The sequence below is a fragment of the Anomalospiza imberbis genome, chromosome 18, assembly GCF_031753505.1.
Source record: "Anomalospiza imberbis isolate Cuckoo-Finch-1a 21T00152 chromosome 18, ASM3175350v1, whole genome shotgun sequence".
Taxonomy (NCBI): Eukaryota; Metazoa; Chordata; class Aves; order Passeriformes; family Viduidae; genus Anomalospiza; species Anomalospiza imberbis.
The window spans coordinates 11,344,192-11,367,213 of record NC_089698.1 but is presented as its reverse complement, the minus strand read 5'-3'; the positions used below and the strand labels follow the sequence as shown (position 1 = coordinate 11,367,213).

Below are 23,022 nucleotides of genomic sequence, written 5' to 3'. Positions count from 1 at the left end.
TCTCTGCCAAGTCCATTAGCCCCCTCCAAGAGTTCACATGCTCTTATTCACATGATTCTAGGGTTCCCCAAGGCTGCTGCTGTAATTGCAACCTTCCACCCTCCTCTCTCCCAGTCACACTGTGGGGCTGCCCCAAAAGGGACAGTGCATTGCAGTAGAAGCAGATGATGGCCAAGGGATGGAGGCAAATGAAAGATAAAAAGCAAAGTGTTGAGACAGGAACACAAAGACTCTGAAATAATAGTTGGTTTTAAGCCAGCTCAGGGTATGGCTAAGCTAGCCTAATGAGGGAGTGCAGGTTTGTGCAGCAGCAAATCATACACAGAAAGAATCCTTACACAGGTATCAGAGAGCAATTAAGGTTTAATTAGGCTCAGGATAGACAAATCAACACCAAAGAGGAAACTAATTACATATGAAACTGAATCATGCATGGCACATAGACACCAGGGATACCAGAACAGTAAAGGGCATTGAGATGGGAGAAAACACCACAACCAAAAATTGTCAACAAGGAGAGGAATCACCATGTGAGATGGCCACAGCCACTTGTGGAGAAGATACATTTCTGCTCCCAGGCAGAAGTAACCATCACTTCATGGGACTGCAACATGAACATATTTCAGCAGTGAAGAAAAAAACAACTAAAATCATAGCAAAGCATCAGGAGACACTAAGCTCAGTATCTGACAGCTCAGACCACACAGACGGGCAGAAGGGACAATAACACTGAAGACAAAAGTAATTTCCCAATGCATAAACCAAGTTGTCCTTTTCATTGCATTAGGAAAGGCAGATACCCTCCCAACACCAGCTAAAAAAGGGTGTAGTCCTCTCCAGCAAAGTGTGCCACTGTGCTGATGAAAGGCCAAGCTGGGGAACAAACACGGGGAGCACATGCAGAGGGCTTAGCTCAGCAGGACTGTTCTCAGGAGAGTCAAGAGAGCTGTGTAGGTACTGCTCCTCTCAAACCATGCATTCCCTGAGGGCTGGGTATTCCTTTTTCCTTCGAACAGTGCCACCTTATTTCTTGACACTACTATAAACAGACTTACCATAGGAACTGGTTTAGGGAGCTGCTGATTCAGAGCATCAGCAACTTCAGATTCTAAAGTTCTTCTTAAGAGGTAGAACAAGCAGAGCACACAACAATGGAGTTTTGGAAAAAATAATAGGTACAAAGGGTATAAATAAGCAACCACACCATAAGTGAAAACCTGGGCAAAGCTGCTGCAAGGAAGAAACTGAAAGTTTCTAGGCCTGGTAATATACCACAGATCACAAGACAGTTGCATTCTTGGCTGAGTACACCAGCTTCTCTCACTGATCTTGCAAGAGAATGTTAATGAGACCTACCTGGAAGGCTTTAAATTTTAGGGGAGTACTGTTCTGGCAGGAACTTACTGGTTAGTAAGTCATTCTGAAACACAAATTACCTTTACTGTAAATGCACTTTTCTAAGCAGTTAAAACACAAACGAACAAACAAACAAAAACCCCAAACCAAACATCAACCCAAAAAATCCCCCAACATACAGCTCTGCCTTTGGAGAACTGCAAATAAGAAAAGCCGGTTAGTCTAGCAGTCAATCCTGTAGCACAAGAAAAATGGAATTTTTTTAATTCCTGTCTCCTTTATTGTTGCCAGCTAAAAGCTTGGTTGATTACTTAAGCAAACTCAGTGGGAGAATAGATCGGACTTCTCTGAAATATTCTCCTGCCACAAAATTTCTGTATTGCAAATTACCATTCAATTAACAACAGTTATGGTCAAAAGAAGTATCTCTAGCACTGTAGTAAGAGAATAAAAGTCAGACCCCTGGATTCTACCATGCCAAGAGCCATAGAAATGTTGGGAGAAAAGGCAGACAGAAGAGCATCCCAGTAAGGAGCCTGGCAATGAGATACAAACTACATTATAGCTTCGGTTCATTTACATGCATTGGTAACTAAAAAATAGCTGTTTGGTTGGTTACATAAAAGATGTGGTCACCAGTATGGCTCTTTATCATCCAAATACTGCAGCATAAGCCAACTAAAAGGCAGTAGAGCTAAGTACCTAGGGCCCTTTAAGCCCTATCCACAGCAGTGCTCTAGCAGGAGCAGTGAAAAGAAAGGTGAAACCATACTGATCTAACCACCACAGGCAAAATGAGAGGGGCCAAAGCTAACTTAGCATCGATGGTACCCCCTCACATCATGGATGAGATGTATGCAGTAAGGTCTAGAACCAAAACGAAAGTCCAGGGTCAATATCCCAGACCTATCATCTGTAGATGATCTTGGACAAAAACCCCTCAGTTTCCCTGGATGGACAGGGAATGTACCCACATTTCTGAAACACCTGCAGATCCCAAGAACAAATAAGCCCATATCATTACAGCAGTGCAAGAGAATATATGGAAAGAAACCCCCAGTTTTAACAGTGTGTATCCTTTTTCTTTTGTGCAGAAAACTTCAGACTGAGTTTTCTCCTCCCCATTCCCATGTCAGGTACAGGAACCTTTTGTGCATTTTTTTAAGCCAACTACCAATTGCACATTGCAACATAAAATGACAAATTATCCTTTTAAAAGTAGATAACTGACCCTAATCACAAGTCTCACACAGACTTTCATACTATTAAAACTGTATTTCAATATAATTAGAACAAACCCCAGGACTCTCTATGCACAGGACTCCTACCATCCTTAACACTATTCTTTTCTCCAGGCCTGCTTCTCAGAAAAACATTCACCCACCCAATTTTTGCCTTATCAGGAACCTGCTACATTCCAAAGGGCTGTGCTCAAGGTTGTAATGTTCTTTTCCAGGCATTTTGCTGACTATTTCACTGCCAAATGCGGCCCTTTCCAGGATATACTTTTCTGCAAGAACTCAAAACTTGAGGCATTTCAACTGAGTTGCACAGCATTGCTGACAGAAAGTAGACTGCTGTTTACTTCAATCAAAGACAAAAAGTGTGTCACTTTGTGTATTTTTAAAATCGAGAATTAATATTTGATATTTGCCTTCACACAGTGCTTTGCTCCCAGAGCAAATCAAGCCAAAGGGATACATTCAGTAGTACAGCTGCCCCTGGGGTGAGCCACTGGACACCTGCAGGCTGTGCAAGGAGAAGAGAAGAACAGGCAAAAGAACATGAGAACCTTGTAACAGGGTGCTGAGTCCTGGCAGAGCAACGAGACTTTCTCAGCACTGTCTGAGAGACTGAGTTGTAGACAGCACAGTGTCAAAAAGCAGGAATGGTTTGCTACCCCCAGTTCTCCCCTACAGATAGCAACTCCTCCCCACTGCCTATGGCACTGGCTGACATCTCCCAGGCACACTTGGTATGCACGCACAGATAGGACACACTCTGACAGGTTTCATTTGGAGCCATCTTCAAGGACATACTAAACAATGCAGTCAAATCCACTTAAACACCCAACAGAGTATCAGAATAAACCTGTTAAAAGGATTATTCTACATATGAGTTGATTTCTATAACAGCTGCATTTGTTGTAAAAGCCCTTTAAATGAATACGAGCTAAGGAAATCACCTTGGGGCTGAGGCAGAGCACACAGCCAAGAACAAGAAATCAGCTATTTTAAAAGGTTCTAGAGAAGAGAACCAGACCCAGCTCTGCTGAGTTGCTCAAAGTGCCTCAGATAGTAATCCTATTTCGGGAATATAGGGACTGCGCTGGGCTCAATGAGTCAGCAGGGTGGGGCACTTTTTTCCCATGTTTGTGGCCTGAACAGGAACAGAAAAAGCAAAAGAAGATGGAAGCCAAAAATGTAGCACCTGGCTGGTGCACAGGCAGGAATTCAGCAGAGGTAATTCAGAAGAGTTCACAAATCTCTGCAGAGCCAGCAATCACAGGTAAAAATAGAACTCTTATCTGGGAATCACGTAAGCATTCAAAATAAAACTGAACAGAGAAACTGTAAAGATGTTTCAATACTGGAAACTACATGTATTTTCTCCTGGTGGTGACTCTTGCCCTCTCCTTGTTCAAGACAGAGCTTTTTAAGCAAATCACACTATCTGACAGAAATCTTAGCTGCACTATTATGCCAGGACATGACATTTTCTATTTCAACGCAAACAAATGTAGAAAGGCCTACGAATGACCTCTAAAACTCTACTTCCCCAAAAACACTCAAGGGAAAATATTCACATAGTTGTAAGATGCAATTCTACAGATGTCTCGTTACAGTAATTACATCAGAAAAAATGACATGAAATCTTAGCCCATGAACACTCACACACACAGAGGAAGCAAACACAAGTTACTGAAGGAGGTCCACTCACCTCTAAAAGCTGTGCTGACCTGGCATCCTTCCTGTGCTCCTTTCAGATGATTTATGACCTAAACAACCTTTTGGCAGAAGCTGGTCACCTTTTTAAGTCTTAGGAAAAATGAGTAATAATATCTTTTCTTCCATTTTCTCCTGGTTATAAGTAGTCAATGTATTTGCTGATGTAATAATTAAAACCACAAAGTACTTACATAGGCAACTGGAAGGGGAGTCACTCACACAGACCAGGATGTCATCAGGTCTGTCTTGCAAATACTTACTGTAAAGACTCCCATTTTCAGTCCTAGTGTTCCACTTAGATTTATTCTACAAAACAATTTGAAATATCTGCAAGCTCTCGGGCAGCTTTTACTCATTCATACTCTGCCAGCAGCAGAAACAAAGCATCTTCCTAGGGAAGAGGTACCCTGCTCAAAGGATACCCCAAACCTCTTTGTGAAACCCCAAAGCAGCTGAATAGTCATAAGTGAAATTGCTGAAGTTAAACAAGACTTCTCAGCATTAACATTCCATTGTTATTTGAATTAACAGCCCTGGAGTCGCAGGGGACTGGGGCTGAAGTGTAAATTATCTTTCATGGCATTACACTCCCTGCCCCAACACCACCCCATCAGTTACTGCTCCACCAGCAACATCTGTAGGAGGACAGATTATGAACCATGCTTAGAGGAGTTTTGTGCTTTGGTTGGGTGAGTTCTGTGATTTTTGTTTGATTGATTTTGGCTCAGAAAAAACCAAACAAAAGCCCCAAAAGTGCCACAGATAAATTCCCTGATTCAGTTCTCAGCGTGAAGCTAGAAATGAGCAGTTGCTGGCACGGCTGACAGGGCAGCAGGTCACAGCATGAGGCTTTAGCACCAGAGACAATTTAAATCAAGATTTAGCCTCAAGGGGCATAATACGAAAATACTGGAAGACATACACAGATACATGTTGTAAGACAGGGCAGCTCATGCTTCAAATTTTAAACAAATAAACCAAAAAAAGGAAGGAGTAGAAAACCCAGAGATTAACACATAAGGAGCAACCACAGCCACAGGCAAAGCCCCCAGATTGTGGGCTTATTTACTTAAAGAGGAAACTAAATGAGTTCATATGAACACAGAATTAAGTAGAAAAAAAGAAATTGTGGGCGCAAGCATATGAATTGTAGAAATCAGTGAAAGGGCAAGCCCTTCAGCAACAGAACTCAGGTTTTTTCCACTGTGGGTTTTTTTGGTGTTGTTTTGTTGTTTCTTTTTTTTTGGACAGCATTTTCCCTTAAAAGTTAAACATGGATACAAAACAGTTTCTAACACATACCTATAGAGGAAGTGAATCAATTTACTAACTAAAGTGTGATCCAGGAGAAATGCACCAAATTTGATTCCAGTACACTACAGCTCACCAAAATTCAGCTAAAACCCTGAGTTTCAACAGCTCAAAAGACTGCACTCATATTTCCTCATTAATACACTTGGAAATTTATTTATGCAAATCATTGTATTAAGATAAAAGCTTGCTATAAACCTGAGGCTGTTTTTCTTTTTAAGTTCCCTTTTCATTCTTTACATTTGTTTGGAAAAAAAAAACTTGCAAATTACTCGTTTCCTTACAAACTAAAAAACACAACCACAAAGCAACCAATTATTAAAGACTATTAAACAAGGCTGTTTCAGTGTGCATTGGTCCTACATGGCAAGTGTCTCTTAATGGGAAAAACCAGTTTTAGCATCAGAATGCTTCCTTAACCAGATGTTGGTCTAATTACAAGGAAAAGTTCCTTATGAAGTTTAGGTAGAACTCTCTAAATTTGCTTGTATCTTTGCATCAGTGCCTATTTGCACATGTATTGAAACCAGTCTGGAACACCTATATACAGAATAAAATATTCAAGTTAAAAATTTTTCCTCTTCAGATTCTTCTTGTGCACATAAATATTCAGAACACATTTAGGTAACAGATATTCAGGTCTCCTTCTTTGCTTTAAGTGGAGATACTGAGGTTTCTAACATGCTCAGGACTGGAGGACACTAACTGGAGGAAGATGTGTAACCCTTTATCTGCAGTAGAAATTTTATTATGTTTACCTATCAGCACAGAACAAAGCAGAGCTTAGATCACATTAGTACGTGTTTCAGTTTGAGCAGAGACCACAACAAATTATGTATAGGTCAGTGCTCAAGGCTGAGTGAATTTGGGGTAGCCAAGGTCAGGCCTAGGGCACGTTTGCTGAGCACACAGGACAGGGCAGTGCCACTGGAACAGCCCCATCACAGCAGGGTGTGACAGCCTCAGCTGCCTGCAGACAAGGCCCAGCAGAGAGGAAGGCACTTTCTGCTGGTGTCTCAGATACTCCAGAGACATAATAGATATATTTTTCTCTCCATGAATACTGAAAAAGCCCTACCTAACCAAAACTCATTTTGAAAGAGTCCTAGCTCAGAGGCCTGGGCAAACTGGAAAGAACATATTTTTAATTTTGATGCAAATACAATTTTATTACTTTGTCAGGCCATTTTCCCCTTTAGGATGACAGATGCAGGATGGCTAAAAGAATTATTAAATAAAGTAAAAATGCTTTCCAAATTACATTAGTGCTTCCATGGCACCTAACCAGGAGGCATGGCAGATACATATGGCCAGCTAACACAGTCCTCCAAGAGGTACAAGAAACTTCAAAACAAAACTACAGTTTTGAACTGCCTGCCCAGCAGAGCTCTGAGCCACATCAGTATTGCTACTGAAACAGCACAACCCGCACGCACGTCAGTTTTAAAACATTGATCATCTAAGCCTGTGAAGACCCTATCAGTGCTTTTGAAGTCAGAGCTCAAGTTCAAACTTCAAAATCAAAATATCTTGGGAAATTCTGGTTCAGGTAGTTACATAGAAACAAACAGTGCTGTGGAGCTACACTCACAGCAAAACAGTCACTAGAAATCAGCAAGACCTCAATCAAATCTTTCCCAAGACACTGTTAGAGGTCTCAAGAGCAGCCACTGGTGTGTTCAACTATTAAAAAAACTAAAAACAATAATCCAAGCAAAAAAAACAACCAACCAAAAAATTTTAAGCTCTCTTGCTCCTTATTCCTTGTTATTTATTCCAAATGCATACCTTCTTTCCTGATATTTTTTCCTATTGAGAACACTGACCTGTCACTAGAGGACACAAGAAAAAACGACGCACCACAGCTTTGGTCACCATGAAGAGATTAATTTATTTTTTTTGACTCTAATAATTTATAGTTCTCAAAAGGTGCCAGTGGATTGGAAGGTGAACTTGCCACCTCTCCAACGACACTGGACAAACTACCAGTCTATCAAATTTCTCCGCCTCTATGAAAGAATGCAAAACAATAGGTTGTTTACAGAAAGTTGCGTGAGAAAGTTCTCTACAAAAATGTAAATTCAGAAGGCTTTAGAAAATCCTAAGAAATCAGGGCAACACTGACCCTTTTAGCAATACAGAGAAACTGGTAATAGCAAGTTGACTTCAGTTTGTGACAGCATATTTCACTCAGTGCATACAGAAGTTGCAAAATCAATATGGATTAGGAAGGGTCAAAGTGATGTTTAAATCCTATGTAAATATTTCTATATAAAGCAGTGTGGTTTCTCAACAACTACAAAAGAAAAGGCTTATGGGCTTGTGGAACTGCTCAGCTGTGCTCAGAAGGACCTTCAAGAAATTCAGCATGTCAAACAGAGCAAGTGCCTCTCCAAAGCCTAAACAGGTGCGGTGACAGGTCTGCATTCTCTGCATTGTGTGTTAAAACATCACTGAAGAATACTCAAAGTGATGTGGAAGTGGAAAATAATTATCTTTACTGCGGCCTCATATAAATTCATAAGATAGGAGAGACCTTCTGCTTTCACATGAATCAGAACCCAGCCCTCATCCCAACGGCAAGAGCACCAGACCATGTAAACCATCTCAAAATTGCAATCAGTCTCTCATCCCTGTCATGCAGTACAGATCAATTCAAGAAGGCAGTCAGGCCTCTAGCTCAATACATCATCTGAAACACCAAAGGAAAACCAGGGAATTTTCTTGATCCCTACCATCTGAAAAGAGGATGGGGACCATCAGCCAGGTCTGCCAATGGCCCTTCTGCCAGAAAAAAAATGAACTGTTTTATAAGTGTAAGACAGCAAATGGTCTCCAGGTTCCCTGTTGAGCTGAGCACACACTGGCTCTTCTGGATATACTCAAGGACTAAACACAATCCTCCTTGCCCCACACCAGCCCCCTCACCTGATCACACACATGCTTATCACGAGTTCTGTTAGAGCAGCATCTGCCTCTGGGCCCGTTACAGTCACAGGTTTCACGGGAAACAGGGCAAGAGCAGACAATGGAGAACTCAAATGAGTTGTCCAGTATACTTCATTCCCCTGAGTAAGTTCCTCAGGAAAGGTGCCAATGGAGAAAAGGCTGAACAAAAGATTCACCCAAACAATTATTCAGGTGACTGTTAAGCCCTATGTATTGCTCACATTAAGTGCACCAGCTTTCTGTCAGAGTCGGAAGCAGCTCTCGAGGCCCCTGAGGATCTTGCTTATGTGAGCTGAGAGGTTCTTGTTCCAGCTTAGGAAGCCTTTGAGGCAGTACTCTGGATGTGACTAAAACATTCTCCTCCCAATACCCATTTACCCCATAGCAGGAGCCACAGATGATCACTACTAGGACTAGAGAAGTGGTGTATGTCCCCAGGCTAAAGAGAGTATTTTAATCTGACAGTTTGTTAGATTCTTTTTCCTCCTGGCAATTCAGATTTCACTCACCAGCTTTCTAATAAAGAAAACCAAGAACAGTAAAACAAGGAATGGACTGTAAGATGTGCTCTCCTCACTGCAGCCACTGATGTAGTGTAGGATGCCCATCACCTACACAAGACACCTTCAATCCCAGCTAAGCACTAGATTTGGTATCCACCACAATTAGGCTTAGGTGGGAGAACTGCAATAGAATTTTGCAACTGGGCATTCTCTGTTGGCTAAACTAGAAATCCAAATAAGTTATTGATGCAGCTGGCCAAGACAAATTTATTCATCCAAATACCATGATTTCCTCAAAGACAGTTGAGGCATTATTGTGTTTTCTCAGAACAATGTCAGTGATTTCATCCCTGTCAGACTGACAGGTCCAATGACCACCTCAGGAGAGTGTAAAGCAAAAGTGTCCTGCCCAGGAAAGGGACTCCCATACTTGTTCTACCTAAAAGGATTCAAACAAAGGGAACAGTTTATAGAAGTGACAGGCAAAGACAGGGGGAAAATACATCCAAGTCTTCCAACAGTGATCTACTGCTCTGAGCATATTATTTTCTGAAACTTCATGTCATAATGTCACTTCAGGACACTACAAAAAATTTCCAGAGCCGCTCTAGGTTAGCGGGAAGCAAAACTGAAAATCAGGCAATGAATTATGAGCTGAGGCAGCTGGACTAAGAGTCACAGAAACAAGTATTCTGTGCCTTGGCTCACTGTAAGCACCATAATCTAACCTCTTTTAGGACACCCTGAGCCCAGCCAGGGGCTGCCTTGCTGGGCAGTCAGACTCAGACCCTGCCATGTAACTGCACAGCAGCAAATCAGCACTGTGTTTGTGTGTGACACCTCCCTGGTGACAACAGACCAATCACATTCACTTTTTAGCAGCTCAAATACATTTGGAGCCTGATACTCTAGGGAACAAGGTTATTTTCCATCAGAATAGATTACCCTAGGAAGCTGCTGGCCCAAAAGAACACACAGATGTGACTGTAGGCAACTGAGGGATTTGTTTTTGGTGGCTTTTTGTGTGTTGGGTTTCTTAAAACTTTCCTAACAGCCTGCTCCAGCCTCACCCATCTTGTGGGTTCAAAATGGGCACTCCTTCCTTAGCTCTGCAGACAAGGGCATACGTAATTGCTGATAACAGAGTAGCTGGTAAATACCCCATCAGAGAAGTAGCTGCATTTCAGTGTGCAGTCTAGAATATTCTGGAGTTCTTAAGAAGTAAACACACACAGTGAGCCAAGGCTGCACAGTGCATTTCTCCACAGCTCAAGCAGAGGAGCTGGAGTCCAAGCACACAAGTTACGCACTATTAAGTAACTCCTCCTGCAAGGGCTGCCTGCTTAGATTTCAGATAATACTGTGTGATCCACAGCAGCCTACCATAGTTGCTACTGTGCTGTTGTCATAGACCAATCTGCAAGTAATTTGTGGATTTTGGATACTTCAGAATTTGTACAGAAGCTCCTGAAGAGGATGGGGTAGTTTTGAGGGTTTTAAAAAAATCTATTATTTTTAAAAGAAAGAAGGTTGTGGTGGCTCTACTCTTCTGGAAAATAATCTTTCTCCTCCAAAAGATAAAATAAATAATATTTTTTAAAAACCCATCCCACCCAGTAGTAACAGAGATTGGTGAAATGACTGCAAAATAACAAAAGGTAACAACTATGCAAGAGGCCTGTAATACCAACAGGCACAATCCAGTAGTATAAACCAACACAGTGAACTTTAGCAACTCACTCTTCCTACAGGGCAGTCCTCGTGGATTCTCACACACATACGCCTCAAGTGTCCGTGTAGCCATGAGCAACTAACTTGACTCCAGCTGCCACATTTGGGCAGAGCTTCCTCTAAAGCAGAGACTCCACTTACACTTGCAATAATCTAATTACTACATGAGCCATAACCTGGTTAAGAAAGGGTCTGAGAGATGCCATTTTGGCACTTTGGAAGAAGACAGGGAGAGGGAGACATGCTTTGTTGTTTTAGTAACAGACAGATCTGCAAATTGAGCCAGATTTTGTGACAGAAATACAACACTTTGTCCTACACAGGACACTTTTACTGTTTAAAACACATACAGTACAATTAAAAAAAAATTAGAGAAGTTATGAATCTGTAAAACTGTCTCAGTAGAAGGACAGACTAACATTCAGGGATTTACTTACCACCTATGGTTACTTTCACATCACTTGTAATTTAGAGATATGATCAGGAAAGCAATCCACTTTGTCATCAGTGAGCTGGCCAAGACCTGCTTTGTAACCCAAGACACTCAAACTGGTGTTTTGGAAGTCCTTCATTCACATGCAGCTCACCCAAACTAATCCATGCCAGCATTTCTCTAGTCACTCCAGCCTACCCCTCCATCCATCTGCCATTCAACCTGGACTGGAACACCATTTCTTTTCCTACATGTGCCAGCATAAGACTACTTATATTGCACCAAGGGAAGAACAGGATCAGACCCTTATTATTCTTTCCATGCTTACCTGACTGAGCAGAACAAATCAAAGAGGAGAAAGTAAAGAAAAAAAAAAAAAAAACAAACCAAACTGCTGGTCTTGGTTTCTCTGGGGAAAAGCAAGCTCCAGATAAGCTGTGCCTCCAATCAACACTCTGATTTTCATGAGCAGCAATATGCTTCCCTGTGGTAATTGAAATGGAGCAATTCTCAAACAGCTTGCGAAGTCTCACCTCATTAACCTTTATGGACTGACCTCCAAAATTCCTTGCAGCTGAAATACAGGTCCCCCTTGCCTCTGCATGATAGCTGTTTACCCCTAAGAGGTTGAGGAGCAAGGGAGGGCATTAGAGAGCAAACTGCTAAACATGCTAGAACTGGAAGAAGAACTGTTTCCAGCCTATTACTGGGGCCCAAACCTTCACAGGCTTAGGCCTCCTTTGTTGGCCCTTCTTTCAGGTAGCCTTCAAAGCCAAATTTGGATTACAAATCACACCCCCCACCCACAACACTTCTTTTAAGAGTCAGTATATAGCTCTAGTGTGCTGCCCAGTAGTCAAAAATAAGCATTTCCTCACCCACACTTGAAGGTTTAGCAAATTTACTAATTAAACCTTATTTTTCTTTCATCCCAAATCTGTTACTCAGGATGCCTCCTTGCCATTCCAGGCAACTCATTTTATTACTTTTGCTCGGTTCTCAGTGAATCTGTCTGGTGGCAGTCAAAACCCAGCTGTCAATGAAGGAGAGACTGAACACAGTACTTAGCATTTTATCCAAATATCCAAACCAGAGATATGAGACAAATGGAAGCACTTAGGAAGAACAGCAGAACAATTAGTTCCACAAATTAGCAAACTCTTAGCTTTCTTTTTCTCACCATTAGCTTGAGATAGCATAACTATAAGAATTAAAGAGTATAATGTTCCAGTTTTGCACCCTGGAAGTCTGTACATGGGGTCATGTATATTTACACTGAACAAAAAAAATCTTCAAGATTAAAACCACATCCATTAACTGCTTTGCTAGAGATGAGAAGACACAGGAGACCAAAGCACTTCATTCACCGTTATAATTCACTGCTTTAAAGTCCATCACCTACACACACAAGTAAATCACTTCAAAAGTCACTGCAAAGCTTTAGGGCTCGAGCCCCTGGCTCTGTGAAATCACCAAGCTGCAATCACCTGGGTCCAACAGTTTTGTATCCAGCACAGTATGGATGCTGCATGGATATCCTGTGGCTCTGGGGCTGCTTGGTCCTAGCTGAGTTCCTACACCACTCCCAAACTTCAAGCTTGCACTGGTAATACATTTCACCTGCCCAGCCACAGGCCACTGCCTGCCTCCCACAGGCACAAGCCCTCTTGCAGCAGTGGCAGCTGCACACAGTGAGCTCATCTCCACTGCCAGAGACCCCTTTGAAACTGTTGGTAAGGGTGCAGGGAGGACAGGCAGCTTTCTGACCCACTGCTTGCTGAGTTCACAGCTCTCTGTCTGCTTACTCCACAGGAAAGGCAGTCCCACTCTGATCTCCCTGTCATGGACCATGAAAATGAGCTTGTCACAGGCAGATGAGGGGACACCAGCAGCCTCCAGGGCTCCCCACTACCAGACAACTACTATGTGGATTGGTTTACACTCCCATTTCAAAGGCAGGTGCTTGTGACTGCAGAAGTACCTGATCTAGGGTGAACATAAGAAAAGAAAAAATAAAATCTGTCTACATGCTATTACTTCTGGTAAGCCCGAGGTAAACATCAGCAACTCTCTGTGGAAGAAGGAACAAAACACTTCAGAGTCCACTATAGTCACTGGGGACATAAAGCAGCTCTGTAGATTCCATTAAACTCTGCTGTAGGGAACGAGAAATCTGGAAGAGAAAGAGAGGGAGCTCTTCACTCCACCAGACTAACAAGAGGGGAGTGGTAGTGCAAGCATCCTGATAATCTCCAAAATCTCAAAAGCCACTAAAAGGCTGAAAAGCAAGGCAGGGTGGGGGGTTGCATTTAAACAGCATCTTGGCATCATTGCTCCTAAGAAACCACTGATCATCAAAAGAAAGAATTAAAACATGTTTAAGAAGTAACAGCAAAATGAACTAAAAAAGTGTCAGGAAAATTTAAACTGCATTATTGATCCAATGTAAGTCACAGATGGAAAGCAGGACCTGTGGCCAGCAGGCCTTAAAATTAACAAGCAATCTGCACATTATAAAAGTTCCTACATTTCAGCTCCTCAGAAGAAAGAATCTCTACAGAGTGGACTGAAGTCTGCCTCGGCTGCTCAAAGGGAAGTTGTGCTTCTGAACAACAGCAACAGGACTGGCATGTTGCCTCGGGAGTCTGCAGAATCCCACAAAGAACTTTGCAAACTACACCTCAAAACTAAAATTCACAGAATACAATACTGGGTGGAAGAAGTGCAGAGTTAAGAAACTTGACTAAGATCTCAGAAGATGCAAATAACTCAGGAAGCAGACCCTTGCAGAAACTGGTACAGAATAATGTCCTCCCATGATGACACACTACATGATTTCTTGGGGCTTTACAAATAATTAGTGTCAAGTTTGCCTTAAAAGCAGGAAATTCAGATGCCTGCCTATCTGGTCAGGCATTTAAGGCACACAAAACCCTAGAGCTCTAGGTAAGCAGAAGTTTGTAAATGGCCTTCTGCTGACATAACAGGAATTGTGAGGTTTGCAGTTCACATGCATAAATTCCACTGCTCTTTTCCTTCTCTACATTAAACTCACTAAAAAAAAGGGAACGTTCCATGCTGTCCAGAAAGGGACATTCAGAACTCCCACATTTAGTAGAGGCTAAAATAAGTAAAACCTCACTCCAATGGAATTAAATGACACATAGCCCCAAACTGACCTCATATTGAGCACAGTGGTGGTTGGTGGCTGTCTAGAGAATGAGCCTGGCAGGACTCTCTCAGAGCACCACCAAGTCTTCTCACGTGAACAGAAGTTACTCCTGGGGCACCTTGAGGGAGGCAGCTGTGCAGATAAATATTATTTACATGGACTCCAGAAAGTTTCCATGTTATTATGCAGACAGATAAAATCATTTCACACAGAGTGAGAACACTGATTTTATGCAGCAAGCTCCAAAGCCAAGCAACAGCTCCAGTGTGCTCTTCATTAACAAACTGCTGTTAGTTAAAAACTGTCCCAGCTGAGGCCATTGCAAGATTTCATTGCTCCATAACAGTACTGTGCAACTTTCCCCTTGACCATAAGCAGAAATGCACAATTAGTGCCTTTTCTCATGTCTACTTCTACAACTAATGTTTAACAGAAGGCAGAATTTAAAAAAAATCTTGTTCTTTCTTCATAATCATAGTAAAGATATTCAAGCTTAATGCAAAGTCAAGATGTGATTTTTTTTTTTTATTCCCACTACAGGAAATTAGTGATACATAATTAATCCTAATATCAATATCTTTGCCCAGGCTTCATTAAATACATTTAGTAGAAAGTACAGCTATTACCAAATCTCAACCCTGAAGCTCTCATGATGCTCCTTGGAAAAAACTGAAAGCCTACTATACCTTGGTCTGCTTTAAGGTTTTTGATAATCCACCTCCAAAAACCCAGATTCAAAATTTGGCTCAGACTCCATCCACTTGAGAGTTACATCCTTTTTTTTTTTTTGTAATACAAAATCAGGAAAACATCACTTAACTGTGAAGTCATGAAATAACTTGGACAGAACAGCACGTGTCTGCTGGCCAAGCTCAAGGTGCACTGGGACAGATCCAGATGGAAATTTCACACTGCACCTGTCCACTCAACATTACTAAGGGAAGAGTGATCAAAGGCAAAGCCAGAAAACACACAACAATCTGAATACACAGGGAAGTCAAGTACTGTTGAATAAACCCCACTTGATGCTAATTAACATGAAGGCTGGCCAGAACCTCCTGTGATTGAAACTTGCACTCTATTCAAGCAAAACTTTAGGGAAGCCTGGCAGAACCAGTGACTGAAGCACAGGTGCTGGAAAATCTGTCTGGATCTGTGAATGGCTTTGGCATCACGTGGTCATGGAGAACAGCCCGCATCAGAGCAGGGGAGCTGGGAATGGGAGCCAGCCAGATAATCACACAGTGCTCTCTCAGGCCTTTTGTTTGTTTTATGAAAAGGAGGTGCTGCCAACGGGTTTCAGATCAAAATTCATCCCAATCGGGAAGGAAAGAAAATTCCTATAAAGTGATGCTCAGTAGAAATTAATCAGAAACACAGCCCTCCTGAAGGCATAAGCCTTTTTGGTTAAGTAAAAAGTTGCCACCAGCTAATGTGCAAGACAGTACTGATTAGCCATCTGGTGAAAGTTCCTGCTAAGCTTGCCATGTCACCCCCCGTGCTGAGGAAAGCAGAAGGTGGATCAGTTACATTCTGTCCTTGCCTGCAATGTGTGGTCATCCTTAGGAACAGGACACAAAGCTTTCCAGAGCATCCAGGAATTGTAAGTGTTCTGACTTTTCAGCTGCCTTTTTTTTGTCACTGCATCCCAGCTAAATTATTTAAAATAAAAATTATCTATTGGCTTTTGAAAGCTGAATTTATCCTCAAGCTTTATCAACCTTTGTTATTTTCATTTACCCCTTTGTTTCCTTCTGCAAAAACTGAAATTGCCAGGAGGCTTCCCAGTCATCTAAAGAGCATCAGTAAACAAGAGCAGAGACAGATGGCAGAGCTCAGTTCAAATGAGCACAAGACTCAGCCTCTCCCCTAAAACCCAGGAAGAATGCAGCAGTCCCAGAGAGAAAACAGGGATGTCCATCCAATCTGATAAGGGAGAAGTCACTGTGAGGAGGAGCAGAGCTTCCATGTACACTGAACATCCATTACAACTGTCCAGCCTTCCAGTAACACTACAGGATAAGAGGATGGCAGCACAGCACAGATGAGTTCTCTCTCCATTGTTGCTCCCAAAAGTATTGCTGATAAAAACAATCAGCAGGGAAAGTAAAACCAGGCATCTTCTTCAAGCTGTTACTCTTCTGAGAAGCAACAGAACAAACTCTCACAACCTGAGAAAGTGACATCTCTGACAGGCCTCTGAATTCACCCACTACTACAGGAATTTGGTCCCATTGACAAATAACATATTAATCCCTTATTAAAATGAGAGATTCAAAGAGACAAAGAAAACCCATGAGAGAACTCACAGATTTATAATTAAAGAAATCTGTCAAAACAAACATTCCTGTTTTCTTCATTCCTGGATTTGATTTTCATTTACTGCATACTGTGCTAACTACAGGTGTTAGCACAAGATACTATTGACATTACATGCCTTGCCTTGCCAAATAGGTTCAGACATTCAAAAACTGCATATGAATTAATACAATTCCTTGTATGCCTCTTCCACCTATAAACTCACTGTGATTCCACAGACACACCTGCATACCTGAATGAGTTACATAAAAACGGGTTCAAACATCGCCAATTCTTCCCCAAATGAAAAGTTTTATTCTGCTGAAATTTAGTTAACATTTTTCCCTCAGGGCTTCCTGGTATTCCAAGTTCTTCCTTCACTCAGCGATAGCAGCAAGCTCCAAGAACAGAGCTGCACAATCATCACCTCCAATCAGCTCTAATTGAAGGCTGACACGAGACAGAACGAGAAACTAGCACTGCCATAAATACAGACAGGAAAAAACAAGACTGTAGGAGCAGCATCATTATCGGTAAAGCTCTGGCAAAACCCTCAGGTTGTGGCTTGTTGGCCCACTACCACCTCTAAGGTAGAGTTTAACTACTCCACAGTGCACAAATGAGAGTGAGGGAATAAACTGGTGGTGAATTCACCACAAAGGGTGAATACCTGGTGAAGTTCTGGCCCCTTTTTAGCTCAGTGTTCAGGCTGAAACTTTAAGGAATTATTAACATGGGACTCCATTGATCCTCTCAAAAGAAGTCTGAATCAACCCTTCTGGGAATCCAGACTGAATTCCTAAAATGCAGTGTGACATATACTTCTGTAGGATCTTCCTAAAACAGCAAAACTACAACTTAAACACAGAATTCTCACATGAAACAGTTGCCCCCTCACAGTGATTCACCCAGGGTCTCCCATTCATTTCCACAATGCCATTCCCCGCTCTCTACATTTAAAAGACTGAGCAAAAAGCTGGTACACACCTGTATCCCCGTGGAAACAGCTGTCCTGGTGACATCTCGCTGAGGGCAAATCTCCATCACTTGGCCAGATCTGTCCTGTTTTTCGTACACCCACAATAGTGGCCTCAGACACGATGACCTGCTGCTGCCGGTGCCGTTTTTGAGACTGGGGGGTTGGTGGGCTGCTGCTGTCAAAGGACTGCTGGGAGTTCTGGGAGGGGGAACGGCTTTTATCACGATACATGCGGTAAGTGGTGGGGCTGGGGGAGACATGGCTGGACTGTCCTGAGGAGAAGTCTTCCTCACTGGAGGTAAGGTTCTCGTTAGAGCTACAATCAGGAGTATACCCGCCTCCGATATCTTCAAAACTCCTGGGGGAATAAGATCTCCTGGGCCACGTGAGATGTTTTTCCTGGTCAGGTGGGCCCTGATTTCGCAGAATAGGTCCTTTTCCTTCTCCTTCCCCCATCATTCCACCAACGTAGATACTCTGATACGGCTGAAAGTCCATGGGCTGCCAAGGTGAGCGGTTGCTGCCATTGGCATTAATCAGGTTATCTTTAAGAAACTTGGGGTTCAGTTCAGCATCCTCATATTCTCCATCATAGCCAAAGCTGCTCTCTGAGGACCTTCCCCTGTAGGCAGGCCTCTGGAACTCGCTGAAGCTGGGTACCATGTTAGAAGGCAGGGAGTGCAAAGACTTTTTTCGTTCCATTTGCATGGCTTGGCTACCAAGGGAGCTTATTTTATCAGAAACATCTTTATCGTTGACCTTTACTAGACCTTTCTCATGATGATACTCCATGTTCACATAAAAGGGCTTTTCAACAACATCCTTGTTTTCACCAGAAGAATGTGAATTAACCTTTTTCATTCTCTCAAAATTGGACCTTAGGGCTGCCACACTGGTGCTGTTCCCTCTCTCCTTAGGTTCAAATGATCCCTCCTTCTCAGCAGATCCCACCAGTCTGCGAGTGGAAGCCGATCTGTGTTTTGAAGGAGAGCCATCTGTATCACAGCGATTCTCCATGTCTTCTACAACTCTCTTCAGTTTCTCTTCACCATAGTACTTACACCTGTCCTGCTCTCCTTCTCCATGGTGGGGGCTGTCCAAAGGCGACAGGTCTGACCCATCACTCTGGGTAGACAGCTTCCGCATAGAGGGTATCCTTGGTTTGAACTTTTCCTCCCCATGATGTGACTTGCTTTTTTCATATTCGTCTTGGTCAGCAGACTGGTGATGATGCAGGTCCTGGATCTGCTGCTCTGCACCCCCTTCAGGCAACTGAGAAACACGTTTAAAACCCCATCTCTGTCTATCATAGCTTTTTTTCTCCTTTGCCAGAAGAGTCTGCAGGTAAATCATGCGGAACCTCTCCTTATTAACCTCCATCTCCAGTCTCCGGATAGATGCTTTGCACATCTCCAGTTCCTGTTCAATGTCTCCCACAGACTTCAGCTCCATTTTAGGAGGCTCAGAGTCTGCAAATTGTGCTTTCCAAGCCTCTACAAACCCCACAGGGTCCACCATTTTGCATACGGGAGTAATTGGAGAATACGAGAAGGAGGCTAGAGAGAAAGAGGTGGAAAGAAAAAACCAACCGGATCTCACATGTAGAAGCAAAAACAGCTCGGGCAGGGTCAACTCAGCGAGTCTCTTTCGCGGTCCATGCAGGGCACTGGGAGGCAGGCAGCAATACTCTCTCGCAATCGTCTCCTCCTCCCCGTCTCCTTCTGCTTCTGCCGGCCCCAGCCCCGCGTACACTCGCTACTCTCTCCCCGGCATGACCGATCGTTTGCTGGCGAACAACAATGCTCCCACCCCGGCGATCCCCCAGCACTTCAAAGCGCGTGGACAAAGGAGCGGGCTCGGGGCGGGGGAGGGAAGGTAAATATCGCCCCCCACCCACCTCCTCTCGCCGCCGTCCTGGGCACGGTCCTCAGCGCGGCCACGCTCCGGAGCCCTCCGCTCCGCGCTCCCTCGCCAGCCCCCGTGTTGTGCTTTCTCTTTCTCTCTCCTCCTCTCCCCCTGCCCCTTTCCCTGTCTCCTCCTCCCGGCTATTGTGCTGCGCTCGGGGCGCACACGGTCCCCGCGCGGGGCGGCGATGCGGCGGCGCGTCCCGGCCGAGCTCCGCCGCTACCCGGCGGTGCCCGAGCGCCCCGCGGCCCCGCGGGAGCCCCCCCGGCGGCGCAGCCCCCGCTGCCCGCGGCGGCCCATCGCGGCCCGGCTCCGGCGGCGCTGCGGAAGGGGAGGGGAGGGAAGGACCCGGCGCAGGCACTGACACGGCGCTGGGGCCTCTTAAAGGGGCAGCCGGGCCGGCCGGGCCGGGGGACCCGCGGGGGTGCGGGGCCCCAGCGCCTTCCTCACGGCTCCCCGTGAGACAAAGGCAAAGTCGCGAGCAGTCCCGTCCGCTCGCCCTGGCAGCCACAGGCCTGGGCGTCCTCACACCGTACAGACATGACCATAGCTAAGACTGGTTAAGAACACGCCCGGTGTGCACAGGGAGGTATCCATTCCCGTCCATACAGCCATGCCCTTATACATTATGTATAAACACCAGCACGTCTCTGTGCTCTTATGTTCATAGCAAGGCTCTCCCCCCAGGCATTGATGCAGCTCACCGTCAAAGGTCACGTTTTCCCCCACTCATGTAAGTGCTGGTTAGTAGCACGCTTGTCATTCCCTCAATCCTACCTTCCTTGCCAGTAAATTATAAGCTGGATCTCTGAGATGGGCAACTGCTACTCTGATACCGACAATAAAGGCTGCTTTGTTTGGGCATTAGCCCCACTTTTGTCCTGTATATTATTTAGCCCCAGTAACTCAGACCCACACTTCACCTCTAGGTGAAGGGTGGCAAATGATTTAAACAGAATTCTGGCTGCTGGATATTATTTTCCTTCTGAAATCACACCATCACACTTTCCTTCTTAACCTTGCTTACAGCATGTGTCCTTTCCATGGACATGTGTCCATGGACAGCATGTGTCCTTTCAATTCAACCTCTGAAAAAAGGGTAAAAAACAACCGAAGCTCCATCTTGCCTGTTTGGAGGACAGGCAAAGACAATATGTACCCCTCATATCCCCCATAAAACTGTTTCTTTCATGTTTATGGTGAAGCATATTTTTCTGGTGCATGTTGCTAGAAAAGAGAGTGGTATATAGCCCTGATAAGAACTAATAACATCCCACAGGAATGAAAAGCACAACTCCACGGGAGCAGCTCTCTTACCTTTGAGATAAGTACTGTTTCGAAACCCATTAAACAGTTTTCCTCACCGTGCTTTTTTATATGCCAATGAAAATATTTTGGGGAACTTTCAGCTATATCATAAATGGCTACTCATGTATTCACTTTTGCATAGTTCATCCCTCTTGGTTTTGTTTCCTGGCTTTAACTGCTTTTCCTGCACTTGTTTCCTCAGCTTTTAACACATAACAGGCATTGGCTGACCTGTATGGAAAACAGATTATGACCTAAATCATTAAAAAATCTATATGTTTAATAAATAACTCTATAAATCATTCAAGACTTCTCATCTGTCACAGAAATAAACTGCCTTTTCTCTATTGATGCTATTGGTTTGCTTAGTGGCAGTTTGACCAACAAAATTCTGATGTACAATTTATTTCTAGAAATAATAAAATTGTACTGGCCTGGTTATAAACAATGGCAGGTATGTGACATCACTGGGATCTGTTCTGAATTCATACAGAACTTTTACTGAAGGCTCACCATTCTGATTTATTTCTGGAGTGGTTTCTATTTGGGTCCACTTTTCTGACATTTGTGTCCTTTCTGGAGGGAGTAAGAACTGTAATGAGTCACATGACAGATTTCTGTGTGCACACTTACCTTTTAGTGAATAATACTGATAACTGCACCCTCTTTATCTACTGAGGTAGCACAATTCCAGAAATTCCACTGGGAATTGAAGCGTTCTCTGAATTTTGGCGGATACTTTATGCATTGAAGAGAGCAGAATTTTAAGTGGATACAAAATTTCTTTAAGACTACGGTGGCAGACACATACCTATGATTTGAGACTGAGAATCCTGCGATGAGGGGCTAAACTCGGGCTGGCCTGCCCGGCACATCCCCTCTGCTGGCCGGTGAGAGATCGCAAAGCGCTTCCGAGCCGGCACGGAGCTGATCCTGCAGCGACCGCCGGGCTCCCTCTTGTGGGAAGAAGGAGCCGCTTGGCTCTGGGTAAAGCTCTCGAGCTGTCACTCTTCAGCATCATCCTACGTGTAAGAACCGCGGGTTTTTGAGGAAAAAAAACAACCAAACAAACAAAAAACCGTAGGACATAAGTTGAGCTTTTAAAATGAGAAACAAAACATGGTTTCTGATTAACGTGGTCGAAACTAAAAAAAAAAAAAAATGTATTTTTGTTAACACAAAGCAGCACTCTTGGAGGAGTTTGATAAAGCTGACAAGTCTTGGGAAGTTCCATTCAGTCTAAATCATTCTATGATCCGGGGGGGAAAAAAAGAACTCTCCTTCTCCAAATTCAGACAATGGCAATTTCTCACTGTGAGAACAACTTCCAGACCAAAAATACAGGAAAGTTATCAGCCCTCTCCACCACCAAATACCTATTTTCCTACAACTTGCCAAACATTTAATTTTAACTTGCATGCTCAGAGATGTGATACAGAGTGTTCAGAGCATTCACTCACCAGCGTGTTACATAAGAACAACCTCGAACTATTAATGGGAAGCCAAAAACACAAAGAAGGGGACAGATTTATTCATGGAGAATGGACTCCAGTCCCACCACAATGTAAACCTGAGCTGGGAACCAACAGGATTCAGAAAGTTCTGAATCCCATGACACATGTAAGTATAAACAATCATACCTTAAGTGTCAAATAATAACTCAACAAGTGAAATAACACCGTTAAAAGAGCAGGCTTTTATAGGAAGAAATTAACTTTGTCAGGTGGTTTTCTTAAATGGCTTTTGATCAATTACCAGTGGGTTTGCCCAGCACAAATGCACCCACTATCCATGTACACACTAGCTTTTACTTATTAAAGACAAGAAACAGCACAACTTCAGTACTTCTTCTGGGAAATGGATTGTTACAATTGCTCTTTACCTTTGCTTCAGACTGACTCCAAAGTTTACTTCAATTTCTCACCTGCAAATTCCACAAGGAAGGTAAAACTGTGACTGTTGCCATGATCACCTGGGGGAGTTCAACTGGTATAGAAATTGTGGTTTAGCCTACCTATAGTGAGAGTTAATAAAGTTTTTTCAACACTGTTTTTCAAAATATTAAGGATTCTTTAAAGTCAATTAATTTGCTGATAGAATGGATTTTCAGAGATAAAACATTGGCCAGG

The 23,022-nt window shown here is 43.3% G+C and overlaps 1 protein-coding gene across 1 annotated transcript in view; it reads right to left on the bottom strand.

Annotated features, from left to right (window-relative positions):
- Positions 1–19,892, bottom strand: part of BCR (BCR activator of RhoGEF and GTPase) — a 99,831-nt gene extending 79,939 nt beyond the window's left edge. The window contains exon 1 of the mRNA XM_068209077.1: positions 17,689–19,892. Within this exon, the coding sequence (XP_068065178.1) occupies positions 17,689–19,198 (1,510 nt within the window). The 5' untranslated portion in view covers positions 19,199–19,892. The remainder of the gene's footprint in view (positions 1–17,688) is intronic.
- Positions 19,893–23,022: the final 3,130 nt, after the last annotated feature.